General features: G+C 36.2%; 2 protein-coding genes and 2 long non-coding RNA genes across 4 annotated transcripts; 3 read left to right on the forward strand and 1 right to left on the reverse strand.

Moving 5' to 3' along the window:
- The first annotated feature begins 2459 nt into the window (after nt 1–2459).
- Nucleotides 2460–4789, forward strand: LOC103434757 (polyphenol oxidase latent form, chloroplastic). The gene is made up of 2 exons (XM_008373112.4): nt 2460–3224; nt 3447–4789. The coding sequence occupies exons 1-2, from the start codon at nt 2468–2470 to the stop codon at nt 4490–4492; spliced, it is 1803 nt and encodes a 600-aa protein (XP_008371334.2). The 5' UTR covers nt 2460–2467; the 3' UTR covers nt 4493–4789.
- A 2504-nt stretch (nt 4790–7293) lies between these two features.
- LOC114825268 (uncharacterized) lies at nt 7294–9586 on the reverse strand. Its single transcript, XR_003773911.2, has 3 exons — nt 8787–9586; nt 8599–8694; nt 7294–8491 (listed from the first exon to the last, which is right to left on the reverse strand). It is a non-coding gene; the product is annotated as an uncharacterized lncRNA (long non-coding RNA).
- A 9567-nt stretch (nt 9587–19153) lies between these two features.
- Nucleotides 19154–21701, forward strand: LOC103434755 (polyphenol oxidase latent form, chloroplastic). The gene is made up of 2 exons (XM_008373111.4): nt 19154–20053; nt 20402–21701. The coding sequence occupies exons 1-2, from the start codon at nt 19297–19299 to the stop codon at nt 21445–21447; spliced, it is 1803 nt and encodes a 600-aa protein (XP_008371333.2). The 5' UTR covers nt 19154–19296; the 3' UTR covers nt 21448–21701.
- Nucleotides 21702–22387: 686 nt separating this feature from the next.
- LOC139195821 (uncharacterized) lies at nt 22388–24221 on the forward strand. The gene is made up of 2 exons (XR_011580855.1): nt 22388–22485; nt 24012–24221. It is a non-coding gene; the product is annotated as an uncharacterized lncRNA (long non-coding RNA).
- The last annotated feature ends 37 nt before the right edge of the window (nt 24222–24258 follow it).

The following is a 24258-nucleotide window of genomic DNA, read 5'->3' on the forward strand; positions in this document are numbered from 1 at the left end:
AACAATTCGGCAAATAAAACTTTGACGGTATGAGCTATGGTTTTTTGGCAGTAAGACTAAATTTATAGATAAAATTTTATAAGCTAAATAACATAAAAATTGAGGATTAGATTATTAGCTAAACATTGATAGACGTACTTATTTATATTGATGACAAATCGTTTAGTTTGTACATTTTATCTACAAATTTAATCTCTCTAGTTAACATTACCTTTTTTGAACTCTTATTTTACTATTTTTATTGATAGAAAAGCCCATTAACTAATCCTTTTCTAGGGTATAAAATAAGGAACTTTAACGAAAAGCTCCCGCGGTAATGTACACTTTAACGAAAAACCACATTTTTACACTAAAAAGTCAATCTTTGTACTATTCACCTAACCCTTTAATTTGTTGTTGTCGTTAAAACTCAAAATTTTCAAGTCATTTTCATTAGTTTCCTTATAAAATATCCTTTTTCGTTTTTTATTTTTGTTTGGTTAATTAAATTAGTGGGATTTGGACCTTCAAATATGTATTGGACAAGAGTTATATATTAGTTAAATGATCAAGCCGAGGTCAAGCTTACTTCGAGCTGTTTCGTAAAAAAATTTGAGTTGTTCACGAACTTTATGAGCCAAACATACTATTATTTAAGCTTGGCTTGTTTCTTAATCAAGTTGAACTAACTTGGCTTGATTCTTTTACAAGCTGAGCTTCAACAAGCAAAACACAAACAAGACTCTTTATGAGCTCTAACTATTTTGAGCGGACTTATAGTCCTATTGACCTCACCAAAATCGTGTATAAATTTTCCTTGTTCTGTTTCAATCAAGTTGCCATATTAATTTGTTACTTTTTTTTAAACAACAGTAACAGTGAGATGTTTTAATACGGCAAACATAATTGCGCAAAGAATAGAGAAATAGAAAACATGTCTTTTATGACAAACATTGACTCATCCAAAGGACTTTGGGGTAACCCATAAACATTACATATTTAACATAGCAAGTAATCAAATTGTTTGGAAGAAAAAAAAAATACAAGGAATTCTTCAGCATTTATAATTAACAATTCAGAGAAGAAAAAAAACTTCTTATTGTCAGTGATGGATTTCAAATGATCATAAAGTAAACATACGGTTTAGATTATAACATGTATATAGTTAGATAATACCCTGTCATCATCTACTGATGAATGTTGAAATGGCTCTTTACATGCAAGTAATTATACAAACAAGATCCTTTGTTAATAGTAATGTTATTCACACATAGAAATAATGATCATTCATATTCATGCATGCATGCATGTAGTTGCAGTACTGTCATAGACCTACCTGATGAATAACTGTATGAATTGGTCCAATAGAAATGAATATTATTGGGTCATAATTTCATTAAATGATTAATATTAGGAAGGCCACACTGGTACCACTTTGCTATCTCCAAGGAAGATGCTTGGATGTGACTTTAAATCACGGTCATGGAACCTAATTCAATAATAAAATGTAATTGGACTAGACCCTAATTGTGGCTAACAAAAATGGACTAATATCAAGTTTTCCTAGAATATATTTGTTTGTGTAATTGGATTGACATGGTGGTTAGGTTTTTCTTTCAACCAACTTCATTCTATGTTTAAACTCTCACATGTCTTATTAGGCTTTTTACAGTAGGTTGGAAAAAAGTGAGTGTGAAACTAATATATCGAACTCATATAAGAATCATACTCCTACAATGAGCTAAAAAATTAGTATGATATAAAAATATTAAACTCATGAGCCCAATATATCAAACTTGGTTTAATATACTATATTCATGAGTGTTGTACTAACATATTAAACTCACACTAATGGAATACAAGTATTATAGGTATCAAGCTGAGATTGTATGATTCTTATATATAAGTATAAGACTTACTCAAACTACGGTTGAAATCCTTAGTGTAGATAAAACATCCTTTGCATTAAAAAATATTAATAAAATATCATGAGTTTCTTCGACTTGCTGTTTATAAAAGAAGTCGTGGTGCAAATTGGGTGGCTGATCGAAAAAGCTTTATATACATAAACTTTAGTCTACCTTCAGATCTATATGACATTTGTATTCGAATTTTTTAATTTCTTGAGGATTATTTTTTATGTAATGAGTTGGATGAATTGATCATGAAAACTCTTCTTAATTTGATGTATGAAAATATTTGGACTACATTGCTCTTCTTAATTTGATGTCTTTATTTAATTAAGTACCTTGTCAGTTCATTTTAAAGAAAAATTATGCTCACTTTGGAGATGGTATAATAGATGTAAGCTCTATTAATTTTAAGTAGGAGATGATACGATACAGAATCCAAAAACCTGATCTCCCAACCATGACTCCTTTTTAAAAAATAATAAATATAAAAATAATCTAATTTTGCAGACTTTGGACCCACAGTTACCCGTTATAAAACAGGAGCTAACAGTTCAGAGCTGAACACCAGCAAAGCCATGGCTACTGCACCATCTCCCACTGGTTCTACCACCACAATGGGCACTTACTCTTCTCTGATTATCTCCACCAATTCCTACTCCGCGTTCCTCCCAAACAAATCCCAACTTTCCTTCTCTGGAAAAAGAAAGCACTACATTTCCCGTAGATCATCAATCTCGTGCAAAGCCACAAACCCTAATAATAATGAGAAACAGAACCAACCAGAGCAATCATCTAATTTGTTGGGAAAGTTGGACAGGAGAAATGTCCTAATTGGCCTCGGCGGCCTCTACGGCGCCACCACCCTTGCCCAGAAACCATTGGCCTTCGCCACCCCGCTGGCCCCACCTGACCTAACCAAGTGCACACTGGCCGAAATCACCACCGGAGGTGAAACTGTGGCATGCTGTCCACCGGTCTCCACAAAGATCAAAACCTTCACTCTGGACCAGTCTATCCCACTGCGGACGAGGCCTGCCGCCCATCTGGTCACGGACGAGTACTTGGCCAAGTTCAAGAAAGCTCAAGCCCTCATGCGTGCCTTACCCGAAGACGACCCGCGTAGCATGGTTCAACAAGCCAAAGTTCACTGTGCTTACTGCAATGGTGCTTATCCACAAGTAGGGTTTCCGGACATTGACATCCAAGTCCATTTCTCCTGGCTTTTCTTTCCCTTCCACCGCATGTACTTGTATTTCTACGAGAGAATCCTTGGCAAGCTCATTGATGACCCAACTTTTGCTCTCCCATACTGGAATTGGGACTCTCCCGATGGTATGTTTATGTTGTCATGAACTTAAAATGTTAATGTTGTTACTTTATTAATGTTCGGTGCAGAGATAAATTGTTTACAACATATGTTTCTTTATAACAAACAACATAAACATATATATTGGTGAACATAATGTAGCAAATTATTAGATAAAATTAAAATGCATTATATTCAAAATACTTGCTGATGTACAATTTATCACAATACACTTGACCGATGTGCAGGCTTTCCAATTCCCGACATTTATACTGACACCACCTCCCCACTTTACGATCAGTACCGTCACGCCGGACACCAGCCCCCTGTGCTGGTGGACCTCAGCTACGGTGGAACCGATGATGACGTGGACGACCAGACAAGAATAGATGAGAATCTAGCCATCATGTACCGGCAAATGGTTTCCGGTGCCAAAACACCGGATCTATTTTTCGGCCACGAATACAGGGCAGGGGAAACAACGACAGGGAAATACGCTGGCACCATTGAGAACAATCCTCACAATAACATCCATCTTTGGTGCGGTGACCCGAACCAGCCCAACAAGGAGGACATGGGCAACTTCTACTCAGCCGGTCGGGATCCTCTGTTTTACGCCCACCATTGCAACGTGGACCGCATGTGGAACATTTGGAAAACCCTCGGAGGCAAGCGCAAGGACCCTACCGACACCGATTGGCTCGATGCTGAGTTTCTGTTCTACGACGAAAACGCCGAGCTTGTGAGCTGTAAGGTTCGGGACAGCATCCATCCTGCGAAAGATCTTCGCTATACTTACGAGCCTGTTAGTGTTCCGTGGCTGTTCTCGAAGCCAACAGCTCGTAAGCCGAGGAACAAAACCAAAGCCAAGGTGTCGGCTACTCAGCTGACAACCAAGTTCCCTGCAACGTTTGACTCGAAGACGACAGTGGAGGTAGCGAGGCCAAAGCCGAGGAAGAGGACCAAGAAGGAGAAGAGCAACGAGGAGGAGGTGCTGATCATCAAGGATATTGAGTTTGAAAGCAACGAGGCTGTGAAGTTCGATGTGTTTATTAATGACGATGCTGAGTCGCTGAGTCGAAAGGACAAGTCAGAATTTGCCGGTAGTTTTGTGCACGTGCCGCATAACCAGAAGACTGGTACGAAGACGAAGACGAATCTGAAACTGGGGATCACGGACTTATTGGAGGATTTGGGTGTGGAGGATGATAGCAGTGTGCTGGTGACGTTGGTACCTAGGGTTTCCAACTCGCCAATCACCGTTGGTGGGTTTAAGATCGAGTATTCTTCTTGATCGTTAAGTATCCCGGCACCTGATTAATTAATTAAATAATGTCGGTATGTTAATGTGTTTCCAGAATCATGGCCTACGTTCATGCATGCATGCATGCGTTGTCCTTGTGTTATTTAATGTGATGTGTACCAGTGATTTGGATCGGAAGCCATGCAATTGTATTTCCTGGCTTTTCCAAACACGTCGTACAAGTTTGTTTAATTAATATTCCACTGTACTTACTTGTATGTGGAATTCGTACGTAATTGTATTTGGTTCATCAATAAAATTTAAGGTCAATGTGTTGGAATATGTTTATATCTTTGAGTCTTTCTCTCATAATGTTACTCTTTTTCAAATGACGTGGCACATCAAATTCCACCTAAGATGGTATGAAAATGTGATACAAAAACATGATATGAATAACATTACTCTTTACTAAACTAGTCATGCTTAGTGATAATAAGTTTGAGTAATGCTACACTTACCACATATTTCTACCATCTCTATAATATAGAAGGAGGGTCTACCAACACATGTGTGTCCCATCATATTAGAGAGCTGGTAAACATATGGTAAAAGTAACATTGTTGAATAAGTTTACATTAGCTGGTATTAAGAGAGATATAGCGAGGAGCAATAAAACTGAATTTTCATTAACAAGATTGAACTGCTTACAAAGAGAAGAAGATCAAGTTTGTATTTATTTTGCAGATTAATAATTACATAAACATTCATTACAATCTCAACTCTCTCTAACAACTCAGCCTAACTGAACCCCTCCGTCACTTACACGTACAAGTTACAATCCCAACCACTGAATCCACTTACAATCTCAACTCTTAATTATACGGAACATCCATCGATCGTTAATTGCAGCAGCCAAGCATAAGATTGTGGCAATGAGTTTGAAACAAGGGTGCACTGTGAACTCTTCAAAGCAATATTGTTGACAAAGTATAGGATGATTGAGGGTTGACCTAATCCACTATGCCACAATGAAGAGTTCACAGTTTATCCCAAATGAGGTGCTGCACTTTTAATTTATGGATTGCTGGTTTGGTAAAACGAGAGGTTGGGAAATGGATAAAAGGCCATTACTAAAGCAAATAATTGGAGCAATATGCTTCAATTTTTTATTTCTTTGCTCCTAATCTCTTATCTTGATTGTTGGTACCATAAAAGCCTATGCGCATCACTATAAATGCATATTACCTATTTCACTTGGAGTAAAATTTGATCTTAACTAGGTATGCTTGAGTGAAAATTTCTTTTAACAACATATATGTATGTAGGGATGTGACTTTAGCCCTTAAAATTCAAGTTTCTTTACATAAAACTTGACATAGTCTTTTTACCTGAATAAAACCCAATGACTAGGCTCCACATAACCAAATTCATTAATTATATTTGCCTTTACACATTTTGCATATTTTAGATGCCTAAAACACTCCTAATCACAGTTTTAATATATACATTAAATTATATGTATATTTGAAGGGAGGGATTAATGAAAAAAAAATGCATTAACGTTTAAAATCATTGCATATTAATATATCATAACAAATTGTATGTTAATGCTTATGGAAAAAAAATCACTAATGTTATACTTTCCTTAAGATTTCGTAATTGTCTTTCAAATTTGCATAAAATTTGACAATTTTAATTTAATCTTGTCAATTTCTTACCCAAATGAAAATCTGAAAGGGCACTATAAAATTTGTCCAGTAATAATACATGCAAAATAATTTACTTATAAAGTTAAAGAAATGTTATTTGATTCAACATAAATTTTTCTATATTTTATATAATAATATAGGTGAATCATTGCACAAATATATATTAGGAATAAAATGTGCCCAATATATATATAATGCATGCAAATAATTCACCTACAAATAAAGGAAATTTGGTTAAAAATAATATATCTACTACTTTCAATTTTCCTTTTTTTTACAAACATTATGTACCTACAATATAATTTACCTATTGTTTAATCAAATAAAAAAATAATGTATCTACTGTTTCATTTTAATGGCGATAATTTGTCTTGGTTTAGTTTTTACGAAATAATTTAGGCACTATTTAACTTGACCAAAATAATGTAACTACTATTTTAATTTACCTACAAAATAAATGCTATTTGATTCAAAATTAATTTACATATATTTTACACATATATATAGATAAATTATTTTTAACACGCATATATAATAACAAATAAAAAAATGTCTAATTTATGTAATACTCTATGTAAAATAATTTACCTACAACATAATGAATATTAATTGGTTTGTTTTTTTATCAAACAATATTATGTGATGGAAAATAACTTATTATACAAAGGATTTTCTTTTTTCATACGAAAAATGTGCCCATAATTGTTTATGAATATGGATAAATTAGTATATATATATAATTATATATACATACATACATGCATGTTACTAATATTTATGATACAAGAAAGGAAAATTTTCCATATGGGGTTAATTGCTAATCATAATTAGGGTGAGTAATAATATTTATTAACATAATTAGGAGTTTTGTGGCATAAGTTGTAAATATGTTGTAATAATTGGTTACATATTTGTCTATATGGTAGTCTATTTGAATTTTGGGTTTTATTTGAATATTTACTATTAGGTGGGTTTTTATTTGGAAAATAGGAGTTTCAAGGGCCTTTCTCTAAAGAACCCAAAAATAAATGAACTGTGTACCTGTATGTGTAGAGTAAATTTTCCATATGTATGCTTGTATTATATGCTGAATCATGATCACCACGAACCGTATTATATGCTACTCAAGCCTGGAAGCTTGGATTGAAGAGAAATACACCAGTCAGATTAAGCCAATTTATCAAACTTATAGTTCCAAACATAAACTGTAAGATTGACAAATTACTTCCTTGAGCAGTTGAGCTTCCTCGGGAACATAAGCTCAGCAATTTATCATGACACTGCATCACTGTTAAGATTTTCTCTTGGAACTGCATACGGAATAGAACATACATACCTGCAACGTTGGCATGATTTATGTATGCCAATTTTTTCCTTTTGCATCCCTGTTTAACATTGATCCCTTGTTCTCATTTATTTGATTTGATCCAAACGCCACAAATAAACATGAAAAGAAAAATAAATCATTTCCCTTATCAATTTGAGGTAGGCTATGTTAATGTAGACAGAGGAAGAACGAATGAGAAGATAAGGATTCAAGAACTAGAGAGAGAGAAAGGTTTAGAGAGAGAAGCTGCAAAGACTTGTTGTATTAATCTTTCTTAACCTCTAAGCCATTACAATGATCTATTTATATAAAAGACTACCTTTCTAACTGACTAACTAAACATTCAGTCTTGTTTTAACACATGGCATAATCCTAGCCACTATCTATATCCTTACTGGCTAGTCAGTTCTATTTCCATCCTAGCTAGCTCTTGTTAATAATCACAGCATTCCTACATAAGATTACTGAGAAATACTAATTAGCTAGGATATCGTGGAAATACTTCATCATGTGTTAAATAAGGGAGACAGTGAATCAATTAGAAATAGCACCAAGTAGCAGAAGATTCACTACAAAAAATATGGGCACTGCACACAATAAATTATATGTGCTCTTTGAGACCAAAGAGCACCAACAATTGTGCCCATAGACCAATAGCAACAGTGCAGCTACTATATTTAAGTATGTGCCCTCTATGGGCGTCACCATTGATTAGAGGGCACGATAAGACCATGTGTGCTCAAAGAGTTAAGCACAAATAAGGTTTTTATTGTGCCCTGTTCTGACACTTGTGTCAGATGCCATTTCAGATTCATGTTAGCACAATTTTTGTAATTGTGCCCTATCAATTAAATTAAAAAAAATAAATAAAAATAACAAATTCGAAATACTCCACAATCTGAAACAAACATTTGAAAACGTATATTCATCCTTGAAAGGCAGTCATCCTTCCGGTGGAGGCGTCTGTGCTCCACGCGCCATCCATAACAGTACCACAACCAGCAACAGTGCGACCTGCAGCCACGCCAGGGGTTTCAGAGTCTGTTTTGGTCCAAAACATAACCATTTTCAACAATTCAAAAGCTAAAACAAAGCTACAAAGGTAAGTATTCGAAATTTACCTTCTTCAGGACCATTGGGTGGCCGGTGATAACCTAAAATCGGCTTGAAAATCATAGCCCTCGCTGGAAATCTGGGGAATTTGTCCCGAGTTGAAACTGCTTCCAGACTTAACCAAATCAGGAATGCAGTGCACGAAAACGTCTCTAAACAACTTAAAGAACCTAACTAAGGTGTTTTCGAGACTCACCCATACTGGATTCGACGGAAAATCTCACCGGGGAGTCAAGCCGCAACAGAGCTTGTCATTTCGTCATGTCGGTTTCAATTTACAAAAAGAAAAAGGTAATGGGGAGTCTCCAGTGAGGAGAGGAAGGTGCCGCTGGTGGTTGCCTCGCCGGATATCGCCAACTCCGATGTCGTCATTGCTTATGTGCTTCTTTGTGTCAAGGAAGAAGCCGAGAGGGAGAGACAGAAAGATTGTGAGAGAGCAAGGGTGGCAGTGTAGTGTTTGGGTGGTGGCAAGGTTCGCCGGAGTGGCTAGTTAAATGGAGATGGATGCTGCGGTTTTTTATGTAGTGAGCACGCAGAGATGCGGAGGGAGATGACAGAGAAAAGTGTGAAGAGGTAGAGAGAGAAAGTGAGATAGATGATTGTGTGAAGGAGGGAGATGGAAAGAGTGATGGCGTGCAGAGAGGAGTAGAAGCACGGGGAAGGGTGAAGATGCACGTGGGTGGGTCCCACGGGACACAAAAACCCATTAGAAAATTAATAACATAATTATATACATAACTAGGAAGGAGACGGAAGACTGTTGGATTAATACTTAACAAATAATTATATATACATGGGAAGGGTGAAGACCCACGTGAGTGGGTCCCTGCTGCTTCTGCCTACCGGGAAAGTAAAATGGGAGAAGTCTTTGGCTTCTAGAATACTCTCAGTCCCAAAATTACCATTTTGCATTCTAACTTTAAAATTTTGTAACTTACTCGTTTTAACTTCGAATTCACATCTGTTTGTGACCACGCGTTCATTACGATAAGTATTATTTAAATAAAATATAATATTTATCACCAAGTGTCTTGAACTCGAAGGCCCCACAAAAGACGAAATTACCCACCAACTTATTTGTTTTCCAACGAGTTCCACATAATCATTCAAAAATGAATAACCAAATCATACATCTATAAAAATATATAAAGGGTGGTTAAACTGAATCTGGGGAAGCAGAGATGAAAGAGAGAGATAAGGAAAGTAAAAGAGAAGGAAATATGAGAGACATGAAAAGAGAAATGAGAGAGATGAAGAGAGAGATGAGAGAGTAAAGGGAAAGAAAGGGGGGTGTATGGTGGGTTTTGATCAATAAAAATATATTAAAATAAGATTTTGTCTTCAGATTGTTGAAGTAAGACAAGATACTTATGTGTCTAAAATTAAATAATTTAAATATACTAAATGAAAGGGCACAAAAAATATTTATGTGTGTACGTAAATTAATAAAAAATTATGATTACTGATATTTATAAACAATGACACAAATTTTGGTGCAAACATTTTAATGGGCACAAATGCAGGACACCAACCAATATGCCCTTTGTTTAGAGGGCACATTTGAGATGGTTTTGGTGCTCATTGATATTTAAAAAGCACATATATGTATTTGTGCTCAATAATAATGAAAAGGGCACAAATGAATTGTGTTCTTAGTCCATTTTTCTTGTAGTGATTGAGGAGGCCAACGGCCATGAAGAGGAGAGAGATGATACATTAAATAAATGGCGATGTGTGTATGCAAATTAAGCTGATTAGGGTTTTAGTAGTCAGATTTATTCGGTACAATGCCAATATTACCCCGTTGAAGTACATTTAGTACACTTTCAAGACACGGTGGTACTGCAGTGCATGCTGTACGCACTCCTCTTTTTAAAGGAAATGCAGGAAATAGGAGTTTAAATTGTTGAATCACAAATAGGTAATTTCCAACATGGAGAAATGTGACAACGACTAACTGGTCCTGAGTAATCTAGACAGCTGGGGACGAACTACTATTAATATCTGGGAAACAAAATATAATTAAGTTCGTTTTTCTCATATCCTCTAACCATGGTGTAGTGTTATCTCGTATAGAGTCGTGTCACATGTCTAAACACTAATCATAGTTAACTTTTACATTTAATTAGATATTATCACTACAAGAAAAATGGGCAAATAACACAATTGATTTGTGCCCTTCTCATTTTCATTGAGCACAAATACATAATTGTGCTTTATATGGTCCATTGAACACCCAAATATCTTAATTGTGCCCTCTAACTAAAAAGCACATTAGTTTATGTTGTGTATTTGTGCCTACTAAAGTTTGAACACAAAATTTTGTGTCCAGCTTGCATGTGTCTTTTTAATGTCAGAGATAGATATTATTTATTAATTTACAAACAAGCAATAAAAGGGTTTTGTGCCCTCTAATTTAATATATTTAAATAAATATTATTTTTTTTATCCTTTACATTTACTTTTACTCTACTTAATGCCCCTCTCTCTCAAACTCTCCTTGTCCTCAGCCACCTTCCTTTCCCCCGCTTGTATCCTCTTTCTCCCCCTTCTTCTGCACACAACAACACCACCGTCCCCCGATCACCAACGACCGTCAAATTATACCTCTAGAAGACAAGAAACTTTAGCTTTGAGGAAGTGAATCATTCCATGGCGCAACAACTGGCAACGGTAGGTATCCTGCATTGACATTCATGACATTATTTTCGTTCATGTGCTGCTTCTGATCCTACTGCCATCTACTTCTCTTAAAAGTTGGTTCCCAAAGCATCATCCTTAACAAAAATAGTAAAAAAGTGTTTAACAAGATTATTTTGCCACAGTTACGATAGTTTGGTGTGTATCATACACTTCTACACACAGGTTGCAGTCTGCGATGCAGCTATTTAGCCTGCTTGCAATTGGACTTTTATTTCAAGATAGATAGAAGTGTCTTTCGGGATCTGAAATTTTGTTCAATATCCAATTGGTGGAGATATAAAAGTTAGATGTCATTTATTCAGGTTTTGTTGTTAGACACATATCGGTCTTCTTTTTAATCTCTATATTTCTGCAGATTTCCAAAGAACATGGGGTTATCATGAGATTTATTCAAGTTTCTTGCTTGGGGGCATCTTCCTCGTCTCCCTCCAGATTCCTAAGGACTAAAGTTGCTGCAGAGGAAACTGTTTTAAGTGAATTGCTTGAGGTAGAGTTATTTCCTTTCCTTCTTGTACGTTGGCATGCTTATTTAAGGAGCAGTGTCTAACATTCACTTTCATCAATAGGCCACCATTTTGAGACCTGTTGTGATGGTTGGTACTGCGGATCAGATTTTGAATCGCTGGGCCTTTTTTGCGAAAAAATATGGCTTTCTTTCGCTTGTTGGGGATGGATCTACTAAATATGTCTTCAATCTATCAATTGAATGCCAATTTATTTTAATTTTTCAAATTTTGTAATTTAGCAACGTTGCTCATGGACATATCTTTTTCTGAACCTTCATTGAAAGCTATTTACTTCCTTAAGTTTCTCATTGAAAGCTGTAACCTATCTGCTAACATTTTATTTTCCTTTTTCTCATTACTTACATATGTCCGATGTGACGAAAGGCAGGAAAAATATGTCAGCCTCCTTTGCTTTGATCCTATAATTTTTTGGAACAAGTATTCTTTTCACAAGTATTTTTGTTGCCCAACTAGAGCAGCTATGATAGTCACTTTGATTTGTTTTACTGATATGAATTTACAGCACATGAGAAATCTTCGATAAGTTTGCATTTGGAGGAACTGGAAGATCCAGAAAAATTTGCATGAGTTTAAAGCTGAATTAACTCATGCATGGCATGCCGATGATCGTGTTACACCCTGAAATTATCAATAAAAGTACAATTTAATTGATAATTCAGTTTAACCAATTAATCTTACCTGGAGAGAATTTGTAATAGAAGAAAACAGTAAGCATCAAACCTAGACGACTACTTGTTGTAGATTTTTCTTTTTTATTCGGACATCTTGTATGTACATTTTCATATATTTTATAATTAAATACTTTTTCTTGGTTTATTAATTATTGTTTAGAATTTAATTCTAATATTTATTAAAAAGTAAATAAAAAAAATTGCAAAAAAAAAAAAAAGGTTTGCGCGATGAAGAAGTAACATACATCTTGCGCGACGTAGGGCTGCGTGGCGCAAAGTAAGTTTACGCGACGAAGACGTAACATACATCGCGCAAAGTAGGTTTGTGCGACACAGGTTACTTCTTCGTCGTGCAAACCTTTCTGTCACTACCTTGCCGTAACGGTTGGCGCGCAATGAAGGTTCTTGCGCTAATGTTCTAATGTTTGCGCAATGGTTTTTTTACTTTGCGCGACGAAGGACCTGCATTGCACAAAGCGTTTTTTTTTACTAGTGCTGCTTAGAAACTTGCTTTTTTCTGCTTTGTTTTCTGTCTGGTTCTGGTTCGGTTATTCAACTTTTAGTTGGGAGTGCAAGATTTGTTTTTAAATTATTAAATTGGGACAAAACATATATTTTGTGTTGCTTTCTTCATTGTCTGATAATACCACTTCCTCTTCATTTCCCTTTTTCTTCGTGTTGTGTTGGTTTTTCAGTGTTATAGGTTCTTTGCATAAATCAAACTGTATGCAATTTGCCCCTTTTTTTTCATTACCCTATTATTTGTTGTTGTGCTGACCTTGTGAATCAAATACTCAGTTTTTTTATCCCTCTAAAATACAGTATATGTCTGGTTTTTGTTCATTCACATATGAATGATATGATGCACTATGAATCATTTCCTAACATATATGTTGAGATGTGTTATTTTTGGTAGGAGATTATGGTTGCTGTTGTTAGAAATAGATTTAATTTTTCTGTTTGGTTTGATTATAGCTTATGTCTTTGAACAAGCATGCTTTTAAAGTTGCTATAAAGTGTTTCTCATCGTAAACATGATCAGCAACATTGGCTTTCAATGCGTTTTGCATGATAAAAACAACAAATATTTGAAAACAAATTGTCGGAAAAAAAATGAAAAATCACGAGATGAAAATCCATGGTTCTAGGCTTTTTGTTTTTTTTCAATTTTTGTCATTAGAGTTTGGGTGGAGTGTGACTGTGTGAGAGTGGAGATGGGAAAGGGAATAATTAAAGGGTAATGAGGGGTGGGATTGGGGCCGCGAGGATCAGCTCGAGATATGAACGGATATAGAGTGGGAGAAGAAAACCCAAAAAAAAGGCAATCAATTTAATTTAGATTTAGATTTTCAATTAAAAATATATGAAATTTGAAAACTTAATTAGGCAGGTCCAACTCATAGGCCACTTAAAATTGTAGTAAATTTCGGTGTAAAATTATGTTAAGAGTAACGTTACTCAATTTTAACGTAACCATATTTCTAGAACAAAAAACAAAACACGAAATGATGAACGAAATGTCGATATTAAACCACATGTTAGATTCTGCAGATGAGGTAGACATCGAAGTGATTGGGTTCATACTAGTACAACCCTGCCAGGCTTTCATGATAAAACGACAGCGAAGAGAAGTCTTTTCCTTTTACCGTTTATATGGTGTGTCCAAAACGTACAGATAAAGGTGGGAGTGGTACTGGTGAATGCGCCAACGCGGAAAAGGAATAAGATACTGTACGAGAATATTGTCAAGTTACTAAGGCCATCTCCAACCGATGGCTGGCCAGAGGGCTCGTTTTAGTCCTCTGGCCCTCCAAGATTCTCCAAGATATTAATATTTTAATGAACAGTACATGGCCATATTTGACTCCGTCTCCAACCGAGGGCCAGAGGGCCAGAGGGCTCGTTTTAGCCCTGTCAAAAAAAACCGTCTCCAACCGAGGGCCAAAGGGCCATAGGGCCAAACATAATTTATTATTTAAAAACTACAACTTAATTTTATTTAAAAATCATGTTGGTTAGTGTTGTATAATTTTTATGTCGGTTAATGTTATTTAATGTTGTTTCATATTGTTTAATGTTGTTTCATGTTACTTAATTTAATTTAATGTTGTATAATGACTTAGGAAGTTATAGGAAAAAATTAGAATTTAAAAAAAATATGAAACAAATTTTGTGAAATAGAAGTTATAGGAAAAAATGGAATTTAAAAAAAAAAATATGAAACAAATTTTGTAAAATAGAAGTTATATGAAAAAAATATGAACCAAATTTTGTAAAATATAAGTTATAGGAAAAAAATAGAATTAAAAAAAATTGAAACAAATTTTGTAAAATAGAAGTTATAGGAAGTTATAGAAAAAAAAAGAAAAAAAAGGTTTAAATTCATAAAAAAAAAGGATTTACAACGGCTAGTGGCGCTAGCCGTTGGAAGTTTGAATTGAAAATGTTATTTCTGTCGGTTGTAACCGACAGAAATAATATATATTATATTATTTCTGTCGGTTATAACCGACAGAAATAAGAAACATTAAAAAAAAATAGCCAGCCTGGGGCTGGCTGGCTGGCCGAAAGCAGCCAGCCCTCCAGCCCTCTCCGATCCCGTGGGGCCCTCCCAAATTCCCGAGCCCTCTGGCCTAGCCCTCGGTTGGAGACGGTTTTAGGGCTATTTTCGGCCCTCTGGCCCTCTGGACCCTTCGGTTGGAGATGGCCTAATTCACTGAGCCAGTAAGATAAGAAATTTTTAATTGTGATGGAACACCGATGGTACATCAAGTGTTTTTATGTAAGTAGTAAAAAAATATATTTTTTAAGTTATTAACTTTTTGATACACATATTCTACTATTTATGTAATAACATGTGGTGTATCATCTCATGTGACGGTCACACTGAAAAATCATTCTAGTAAGACATAATTACTTGTAATTAATTTGTTATTAGCCACAATAATACAAAGATTGTTGACTTATTTTAAATTAAGTACCAGCAAAACCCTCAACTCAACTATTTCGACTGACAAAAGTGTCATGGATTATTCTGTGGTCCTTCACCTGATAGTAACTAACTACTACCATTCTTCATCCTTGTGACGACCAGCTGGTCTGCGTATCAGAGTGGATCAAATACTTTAGAAAAATGTTTGAAAATGATATATTTAGACTATAATTGCATGTGATTTAGTATCTCCTCCCTTAATGAAACAATTTCGAATCTCCCCCTCCCTTTAGTATTAATAATTTTTAAAAGAACTTTTTGAACTTTAATTCTTAAAGAATATTAAAATTTAATAAAAATCTACCATTAGATTACACATTGATTTTAGTCCCTTAATATGTACTTAATTCAAATTTATATTATATTTATGTTTCAATATTTGATGGATATCTTATTTAATGTCTTCATATTAATTTTAAATTTATTATTATACACATTTTAATTGATTAGTTTGTCTAGCTTCTTCTAATTAGTGTAATTAAACATCCGTACCGTAATATATTTTATTGAAATGTCCGTACCTAAATATATTATAATGAATTAGTGACACATAAGAAAATATGCAAAAACATAAGTGTATCGAAAAGTTTGTATCTAAACATATTATACTAAACTAGTGTACTGAAATGTCTATACCTAAATATATTGTACTAAATTAGTATACCAAAATGTCCGCACCTATACAAATTATACTAAACTAGTGTACCGAAATGTCCGTACCCAAATATATTGTAATAAATTAGTGGCACATAAGAAAATATGCAAAAACATAAAATGTACCGGAAAGTCTCTACCAAAGTATTTTCTTATATAAGATACTTACCATAAATTGGTGATGCAAAATGTCAATAAATAAAAGCTAATTCATTTGAATTCAAATGAGTATTAAAATTTACAATATTTTTATAAAGTTTAATTCATTGGCACCATAAAACTATAACTTAAAAAAAAAAAAAAAGACCTTGAATGCATATGACATTAAATAGAGTCTAGAGACTAAAATTAAATATTTTTCTAAACTTCATAAAGGAGTGAAGTATATAAGGCCATCTCTAACCGAATGATCCAGAGGGCCAGAGTGCAGAAAATAGCCCTAAAACCGTCTCCAACCGAGGGCTAGGCCAGAGGGCTCGAGAATCTGGGAGGGCCCCATGGAATTTCAAAGGGCCAAAGGGCTGGCTGCTTTCGACCAGCCAGCCAGCCCCGGGCTGGCTATTTTTTTTTATAGTTTTGTTATTCCTGTCGGTTATAACCGATAGGATTTAAAAAAAAAAAATTCAAATGAAACGGCTACTAGCCGTTGCATTTGATTTGATTTTTTTTTACATTATTATTATTTTTTTTATTTACAAAAATTTTCATATAACTTCTATTTCACAAAATTTGGTTCATATTTTTTTTAAATTCCATTTTTTTCCTATAACTTCTATTTCACAAAATTTGTTTCATATTTTTTTTTAAATTCCATTTTTTTTCCTATAACTTCTATTTCACAAAATTTGTTTCATATTTTTTTTCCCTATAACTTCTATTTCACAAAATTTATTTCATATTTTTTAAAAATTCCATTTTTTTCCTATAACTTCTATTTCACAAAATTTATTTCATATTTTTTAAAAATTCCATTTTTTTCCTATAACTTCTATTTCACAAAATTTATTTCATATTGTTTTTTAAATTCCATTTTTTTCCTATAACTTCTATTTCACAAAATTTGTTTCATATATTTTTTTTAAAATTCCATTTTTTTCCTATAACTTCTATTTCACAAAATTTGTTTCATATTTTTTTTAAATTCTATTTTTTTTCCTATAACTTCCTAAGTCATTATACAACATTAAATTAAATTAAGTAACATGAAACAACATTAAACATTATGAAACAACATTAAATAACATTAACCAACATAAAAATTATACAACATGAAACTTAAACAACATTTTAGTTGTAGTTTTTAAATAATAAATTATGTTTGGCCTTATGGCCCTTTGGCCCTCGGTTAGAGACGGTTTTTTGTGACAGGGCTAAAACAAGCCCTCTGGCCCTTTGGCCCTCGGTTGGAGACGGAGGCAAATATGGCATTGTACTGTTCATTAAAATATTAATATCTTGGGGAATCTTGGAGGGCCAGAGGGCTAAAACGAGCCATCTGGCCATCCCTCGGGTGTAGAAAAAATCACGGAGTATACCCACCCATTGGGTTCGTTTAGTGTTAGAATCGGATAATCCACTGTATGATGTATCAAGAGTAGAAGTAAAAAATATATAAAAAATATTGTGCTCAACTTGAAAGTAAAAAATGAATTCTTATTTCGATCATTTCTTTCCATATCTAATTCTCTCAAAATAAAAGCTCATTACTTCTACGTACCTTGAATATGCCATGAATACCCTCTGCCTTGCTCACAGATGTGAATTGCATAATCGGGATAGCTAGGGCATATTTCTAAAATTCCACGCAGGATTAAACACAAGACCAAAACCACTTAAAAATCTCTCTGTGGATTCGAATGCAAATTGTGAGATTGGTACCTAATAACTACAGCACAAAAGGGTAATGGGTCAACGTAACCTTGGTGTCGATACTTAATTAATCCAGACAATCAAGTTTTGTCATACTTAATACTTTTTTCATAACAATAGTAATGCTGCAGATATTCCAATTCGAACGAACACTGAGATTCTTGAGACCATGATCATGCCCATAATCTATTTTCTTTCTGTTTGTCTTCACAAAAATTATGATGCTTCTATTTTCTATCACAACTTACCAATGATACTCAAAGTTCTCTTACTGATCAGTCCATAGAAGATAAAATAAAATGAGCAATTAGTCTAAGTAGCAAGGTGAAAATGGATAAGAACATTCGGATAGATATAAAGAGGAAAAGCTCTACCTTTACCAAGGCAAGAATATTGCCAGCTGCATATCATACTCAGGCGAACAATCAAATCAATAGTTGGTTTTTAAAAATTAATTAGTTTATTTATTTATTTTAACATCTTCAGTCTTTGTATAGTGGTTTAGCTATACCGAGAAGATGAAGATTGGAGAAGAGAAAGATCTCCAAGAATCAAGAAGAAAAAGATTCAAGATCAAAGATCAGAGATTGAGAGCGGAAGCAACCAAGATCGAAGAATTTTACCGAGCAATTAGCTATACCGGCGAAGGTACCATGTAAACCTAACCAGAATTACAGAGAAGAGATAGAGAGGAGAGATTATTCAGTGTAACTGTCACACGAAGTGGTATACCACATGTCCCTATATAAATGGTGGGTTATGTGTGTTAAAAGGTTAATAACTTAAAAATTAAAACTTTCCACCACTTGCATAAAAACAAGTGATGTACTATCTGCATTCCCGTCACAATTAAAAATTTCTTGAGAGAGAGAGATAACGAAATAGAGAGAGCGCTTAGCTTTGGGAGAAAAATGAGTGATTAATGATGATTCACAATACAATGGTTCAGTCTCCCTTATATACTATATATAGTTATAGAAAATTATTAAGGAAAACTAATGAAAAAGGTTTGAGAACTTTGAGTTTTAACGATAAGGACAAAATAAAGGGTAAAATGAATAGTACCAATTTTGATTTTTTAGTGTAAAAATGTGGTTTTTCGTTAAAGTGAACAGTACCGCTTAAAACTCCCAAATTATTAACCAAGTAATCTCATAACTATCTATTAAAAGAAACTCACTGATCTATTGACAAGTGGCAGCTTATAAAACCATTGGATTATTATCCTTAACATTTTGGCCATTATAAACATGAGCAAACACGTCAAACAATTGACACAAGCAAAACCATATGGCTTCTGCATCCTCTCCCGCTACTGCTACCACCACCACCATGGGCACTTACTCTTCTTTGATCATCTCCACCAATTCCTTCTCTGCCTTCCTCCCAAACAAATCCCAACTTTCCTTCTCTGGAAAAAGCAAGCACTACATTGCACGTAGATCATCAATCTCTTGCAAAGCCACAAACCCTAATTATAATAATGAGCAAGATCAACAACAATCTTCTAATTTGTTGGGAAAATTGGACAGGAGAAATGTCCTAATTGGCCTGGGCGGCCTCTACGGGGCCACCACCCTCGCCCCAAAGCCGTTGGCCTTTGCCAACCCGCTGGCTCCACCCGACCTAACCAAATGTAAGCCGGCCGAAATCACCACCGGAGGTGAAACTGTGGAATGCTGTCCACCGGTCTCCACAAAGATCAAAACCTTCACTCCGGATCGGTCTATCCCACTGCGGACGAGGCCTGCCGCCCATTTGGTCACGGACGAGTACTTGGCCAAGTTCAAGAAAGCTCAAGCCCTCATGCGTGCCTTACCCGAAGACGACCCGCGTAGCATGGTTCAACAAGCTAAAGTTCACTGTGCCTACTGCAATGGTGCTTATCCACAAGTAGGGTTTCCGGACATTGACATCCAAATCCACTTCTCCTGGCTTTTCTTTCCTTTCCACCGCATGTACTTGTATTTCTACGAGAGAATCCTTGGCAAGCTCATTGATGACCCAACTTTCGCTCTCCCATACTGGAATTGGGACTCTCCTGACGGTATGTTAATAATTTGTGCTGCAGAGCTAAAATTTCACAACATAAATATGTTTCTTTAATGGACCACCCTTTTTTTTTTATTATTTTTTGTTTTTTGACAAACAACGTATGTAAACATATATCTTTGGCCATGATGTAGCTAGCAAATGATTAGATAAAATATAACTGCATTATATTCTTGGGAGCAGCCTCTCCATAAATGGGGGTAAGGCTAGTCGACATTCACCTCTCCCAGATCCTGCGTAAAGCGGGAGCCTTGTGCACTGGGTACGACCTTTTTTTTTTTAACTGCATTATATTCAAGATGTATGTGTACAATATGTCATAATATACTTGTCCGTTGTGCAGGTTTTCCAATTCCCGACATTTACACAGATACAACTTCCCCACTCTATGATCAGTACCGAAACGCCGACCACCAGCCCCCCGTGCTGGTGGATCTCAGCTACGGTGGAACCGATGATGACGTGGACGACCAGACAAGAATAGATGAGAATCTAGCCATCATGTACCGGCAAATGGTTTCCGGTGCCAAAACTCCCCATCTATTTTTCGGCCATGAGTACCGGGCAGGAGACACAACAACAGGGACTTACGCCGGCACCATTGAGAACAGTCCTCATAATAACATCCATCTCTGGTGCGGTGACCCGAACCAGACCCACCAAGAAGACATGGGTAACTTCTACTCCGCCGGTCGGGATCCCCTGTTTTACGCCCACCATTGCAACGTGGACCGCATGTGGAACGTTTGGAAAACCCTCGGAGGCAAGCGCAAGGACCCCACCGACACCGATTGGCTTGACGCTGAGTTTCTGTTCTACGATGAAAACGCCGAGCTTGTGAGCTGTAAAGTTCGGGACAGCCTCAAACCTGAGAAAGATCTTCGTTATACTTACGAGCCTGTTAGTGTTCCGTGGCTGTTCACCAAGCCAACCGCTCGTAAGCCAAAGAGCAAGACAAAAGCCAAGGTGGGGGCTACCCAGCTGACGACAAAGTTCCCGGCCACGTTTGATTCGAAGACGACGGTGGAGGTGGCGAGGCCGAAGCCGCGGAAGAGGACCAAGAAGGAGAAGATCGACGAGGAGGAGGTGCTGATCATTAAGGACATCGAATTCGAGAGCAACGAGGCGGTGAAGTTCGATGTGTTTATTAATGATGATGCTGAGTCGCTCAGTAGGAAGGACAAATCCGAGTTTGCTGGGAGTTTTGTGCACGTGCCGCATAACCAGAAGACTGGGACGAAGAAAAAGACGAACTTAAAACTGGGGATCACGGACTTGTTGGAGGATTTGGGTGTGGAGGATGATAGCAGTGTGCTGGTGACGTTGGTGCCTAGGGTTTCGAACTCGCCTATCACCATTGGTGGGTTTAAGATCGAGTATTCTTCTTGATCAAAAAGTATGGTTAAGTAATTAAATAATTTCATAGTGGAATGGCCTGCTTTCATGCATGCCCTTGTGTTTAGTTAATGCGATGTGTACCAGTGCATAATTTGGATCAGAAGCCATGCAATTGATATGCTGGCTTTTCCAAATTTTTAAACGTACGAGTTTGTGGGATTAATATTCCATTGTTTAATTGTATGTGGAAATGTATCCGTAATTTTACTTGGTTCATCAATAAAATGCATCAATGTGCTTGAATATGTTTATATCTCTATCTTTTGTTGGAGATGGCCATTGGCCGCATTAAAAGTGTATCTCTACCTTAATAATGCTGAAATTGGAGCATCACTTAAAAGTATATCTCTACCTTAATAGTATTAGTATTTCACGAAATTTAAGGCTAAATGTTGGTGGCCACTGGCCTCAATTTAAGTAATATGCTCCTTTTTGTGTGTGTGCGCGAATAAGAACTATACTTCGTGAGCAATAGTGTATGCTCATGTGACCAGTCTATTTATGCAAATTGCAATATATTCAGTACTCAATAGTGAATAGCTATATTGAAACACCCAACCCCATTTTATTTAAAAATTGTTTTAAAGCCTTAATTGGCCACCTTGTTTTATTTTTATGTTTTCTGATCTCTCTCTTCTTCTTCTTCATCTCTCCCTCCCGTGGCTCTCTCAACTCTCCCGTATCCCTCTCCCTCAACCTCTCGCACCTCTCTCTCTCCCCCTGGACTCACTTGGACCTTAGCACCTTCAGGAGAGGCTCGTAGCAAGCCCAGGACCCCCCTGCCCGCGAGTTCAACGGCACGGAGCAAAGCTCCAGTGAACTCTCTCTCTCTTTTTTCGTTAGGTAAGTCGAATTTCTCATTCTCGTGGTTATCTTGATGCTTGGATGTGTTTTATGAACTAGATCCTTCCATTTTTACGTAGGATTTGCTTCGGAATCGTTGTGGGTGAGCACACCCATTTTTCCGACGAACCCGTGCACTCTGAGGGCTTTTCCGGTCACCTCCGACCGAGTTATGATGTTTGGAAGGTAGAAACCTCTTCCTCTCTCTTTATTCTTCATGTTTGTACTTAGTTCGGAGCTTGAAGCCCCCGTTTTTAGGTGACCGGAGTTGTAGCAGCTCCGGCCTTCTTCTTCCTCGGCACCAGGCCATCCGGCCTTTCTCATTTCCTCCCCTCAGGCCTTAAGCCCGTGTTGTCTTAGCCCAAAACCCCCAGCCCCTTTTTTTTTTTTAATTTTGTTCATTTTGTTTTTAAAACCCCTAAAGGCTTCGGGCCTTATTTTAAAATGGCCTTGGGCCGGTTTAATTCAAAGGGCTTAAAGCTCTGTTTGTTTTTGTGAGGCCTTAAGGCCTTGTCCCGTGTATGTGTGTGTGTGTTTAGGTGTGTGCGTGTGCATGTGCATGTTGTGCATGTGTGTGTGGGTTTGTGGTGTGTGTGTGTTTGGGCTAAAGCCCAAACCCTAATTCTCACCCTAATACCCTTTTAACCCAAAACCCTAGGTTCCTAAAGTCCTTTAAAACCCTAAACCCACCCAATCCCAAATCCCCTATTTTATTTAACCTAAACCCTAATCTGGATTTCAAACCTAAAACCCGTTAGACCTAATTTGACCGTTGACCCCCGGTCAACGTTGACTTTAGGGTTGACTTTTCGGGTTTTCGTCCGGGACCCTTCTTAGGGTAATTCAACATTCTGAATCCGTTTCCAATGTCCGTTTTCTCAAATTCAATTTAATTCGCTAGTGGCGCAGCTTTTGACAACTAAGTACTGTGAGTGGACCCCTTCTAAAATTACATGATTTTATCGTAATTGCATAAATGATTAGCATGCCTATGAATTTTGTGAATTGATTTATATCAATCTTGTTTACTGAATTTATGGATTTCGTCTCGTGTTTTGGTGAGGAAATAATTGTTAGCTTATATTGAGCTGTATTTTAATATATATATATATATATATATATCGTAATTTCTATAAAAACCATGAACTGGTAGACTATCCGATGGATGACAATAGGATGCTAGAACATGTTTTAGAAACCTCTCTTTATAGTATAGACGATGGATGACTTTATAGTATGAAGTGGTTATTTATGAGAGACGTAACTATTTGTGCGTACCTAGTAGACACTATGCCGCCTGGGGCGAGGATCTGGTGTTGGCAATTAGGCCAGGAGAAATAATCCCTAGCGAAAGGTTGAGGGCCACGGTGACAGGCACTGGGCCGAGAAGGAGTTATCTCTGGCTACGGGCACAGAAACTGAGGTGCAGGCATTGGGCCGGGAGTATTATTTATTCAGTGATCTTTCTAGCAGCACACCGCGTCTACGAGACGATTTATGATACGTTTACTGTTTTGATTTCCGCAATGCGTTTCCGCGATGTGACTTTTGAGATATTTTTGTCATGCTAGGATTTTTTACTAATCCATCACTTATTATGCTAGTAGTTTTCATTATATATAAACTGTGGGGGTTAGTACATTGATAACTGTTTTATTATTATTATATATATAAACTTGGTCCACTCACCTTTGTTTTGCGCCCCCATTCAGGACTTAGGATCAAGGCACATAATCCCGGCATCAAGGCACTTCCGTAGCGGTATCTTCAAGTCCTCTCGGAGTACGACCCATCTCTTTATTTCATTTATTTTTATCTTAATTATTTTAGTGATTAGGTTTAGTTGTATGCTCTGAACACGTTCCTAAATTATTATTTCATTGTATTTTAAATTTCTAACCCTTATTTACTTCTTATCCTTAGCTTTTGTATCAATTACTGGCTTTCGTCACCCTCGGG

This window comes from Malus domestica, chromosome 05 (genome assembly GCF_042453785.1).
Source record: "Malus domestica chromosome 05, GDT2T_hap1".
NCBI lineage: Eukaryota > Viridiplantae > Streptophyta > Magnoliopsida > Rosales > Rosaceae > Malus > Malus domestica.

Excerpts from the sequence above, each read along its gene's own strand:
- LOC103434757 (XM_008373112.4), top strand. The coding sequence starts at position 2,468 with ATGGCTACTGCACCATCTCCCACTGGTTCTACCACCACAATGGGCACT. Across the intron at positions 3,225-3,446 it reads GAATTGGGACTCTCCCGATG|GCTTTCCAATTCCCGACATT; the intron begins GTATGTTTATGT and ends ACCGATGTGCAG.
- LOC103434755 (XM_008373111.4), top strand. The coding sequence starts at position 19,297 with ATGGCTTCTGCATCCTCTCCCGCTACTGCTACCACCACCACCATGGGC. Across the intron at positions 20,054-20,401 it reads GAATTGGGACTCTCCTGACG|GTTTTCCAATTCCCGACATT; the intron begins GTATGTTAATAA and ends TCCGTTGTGCAG.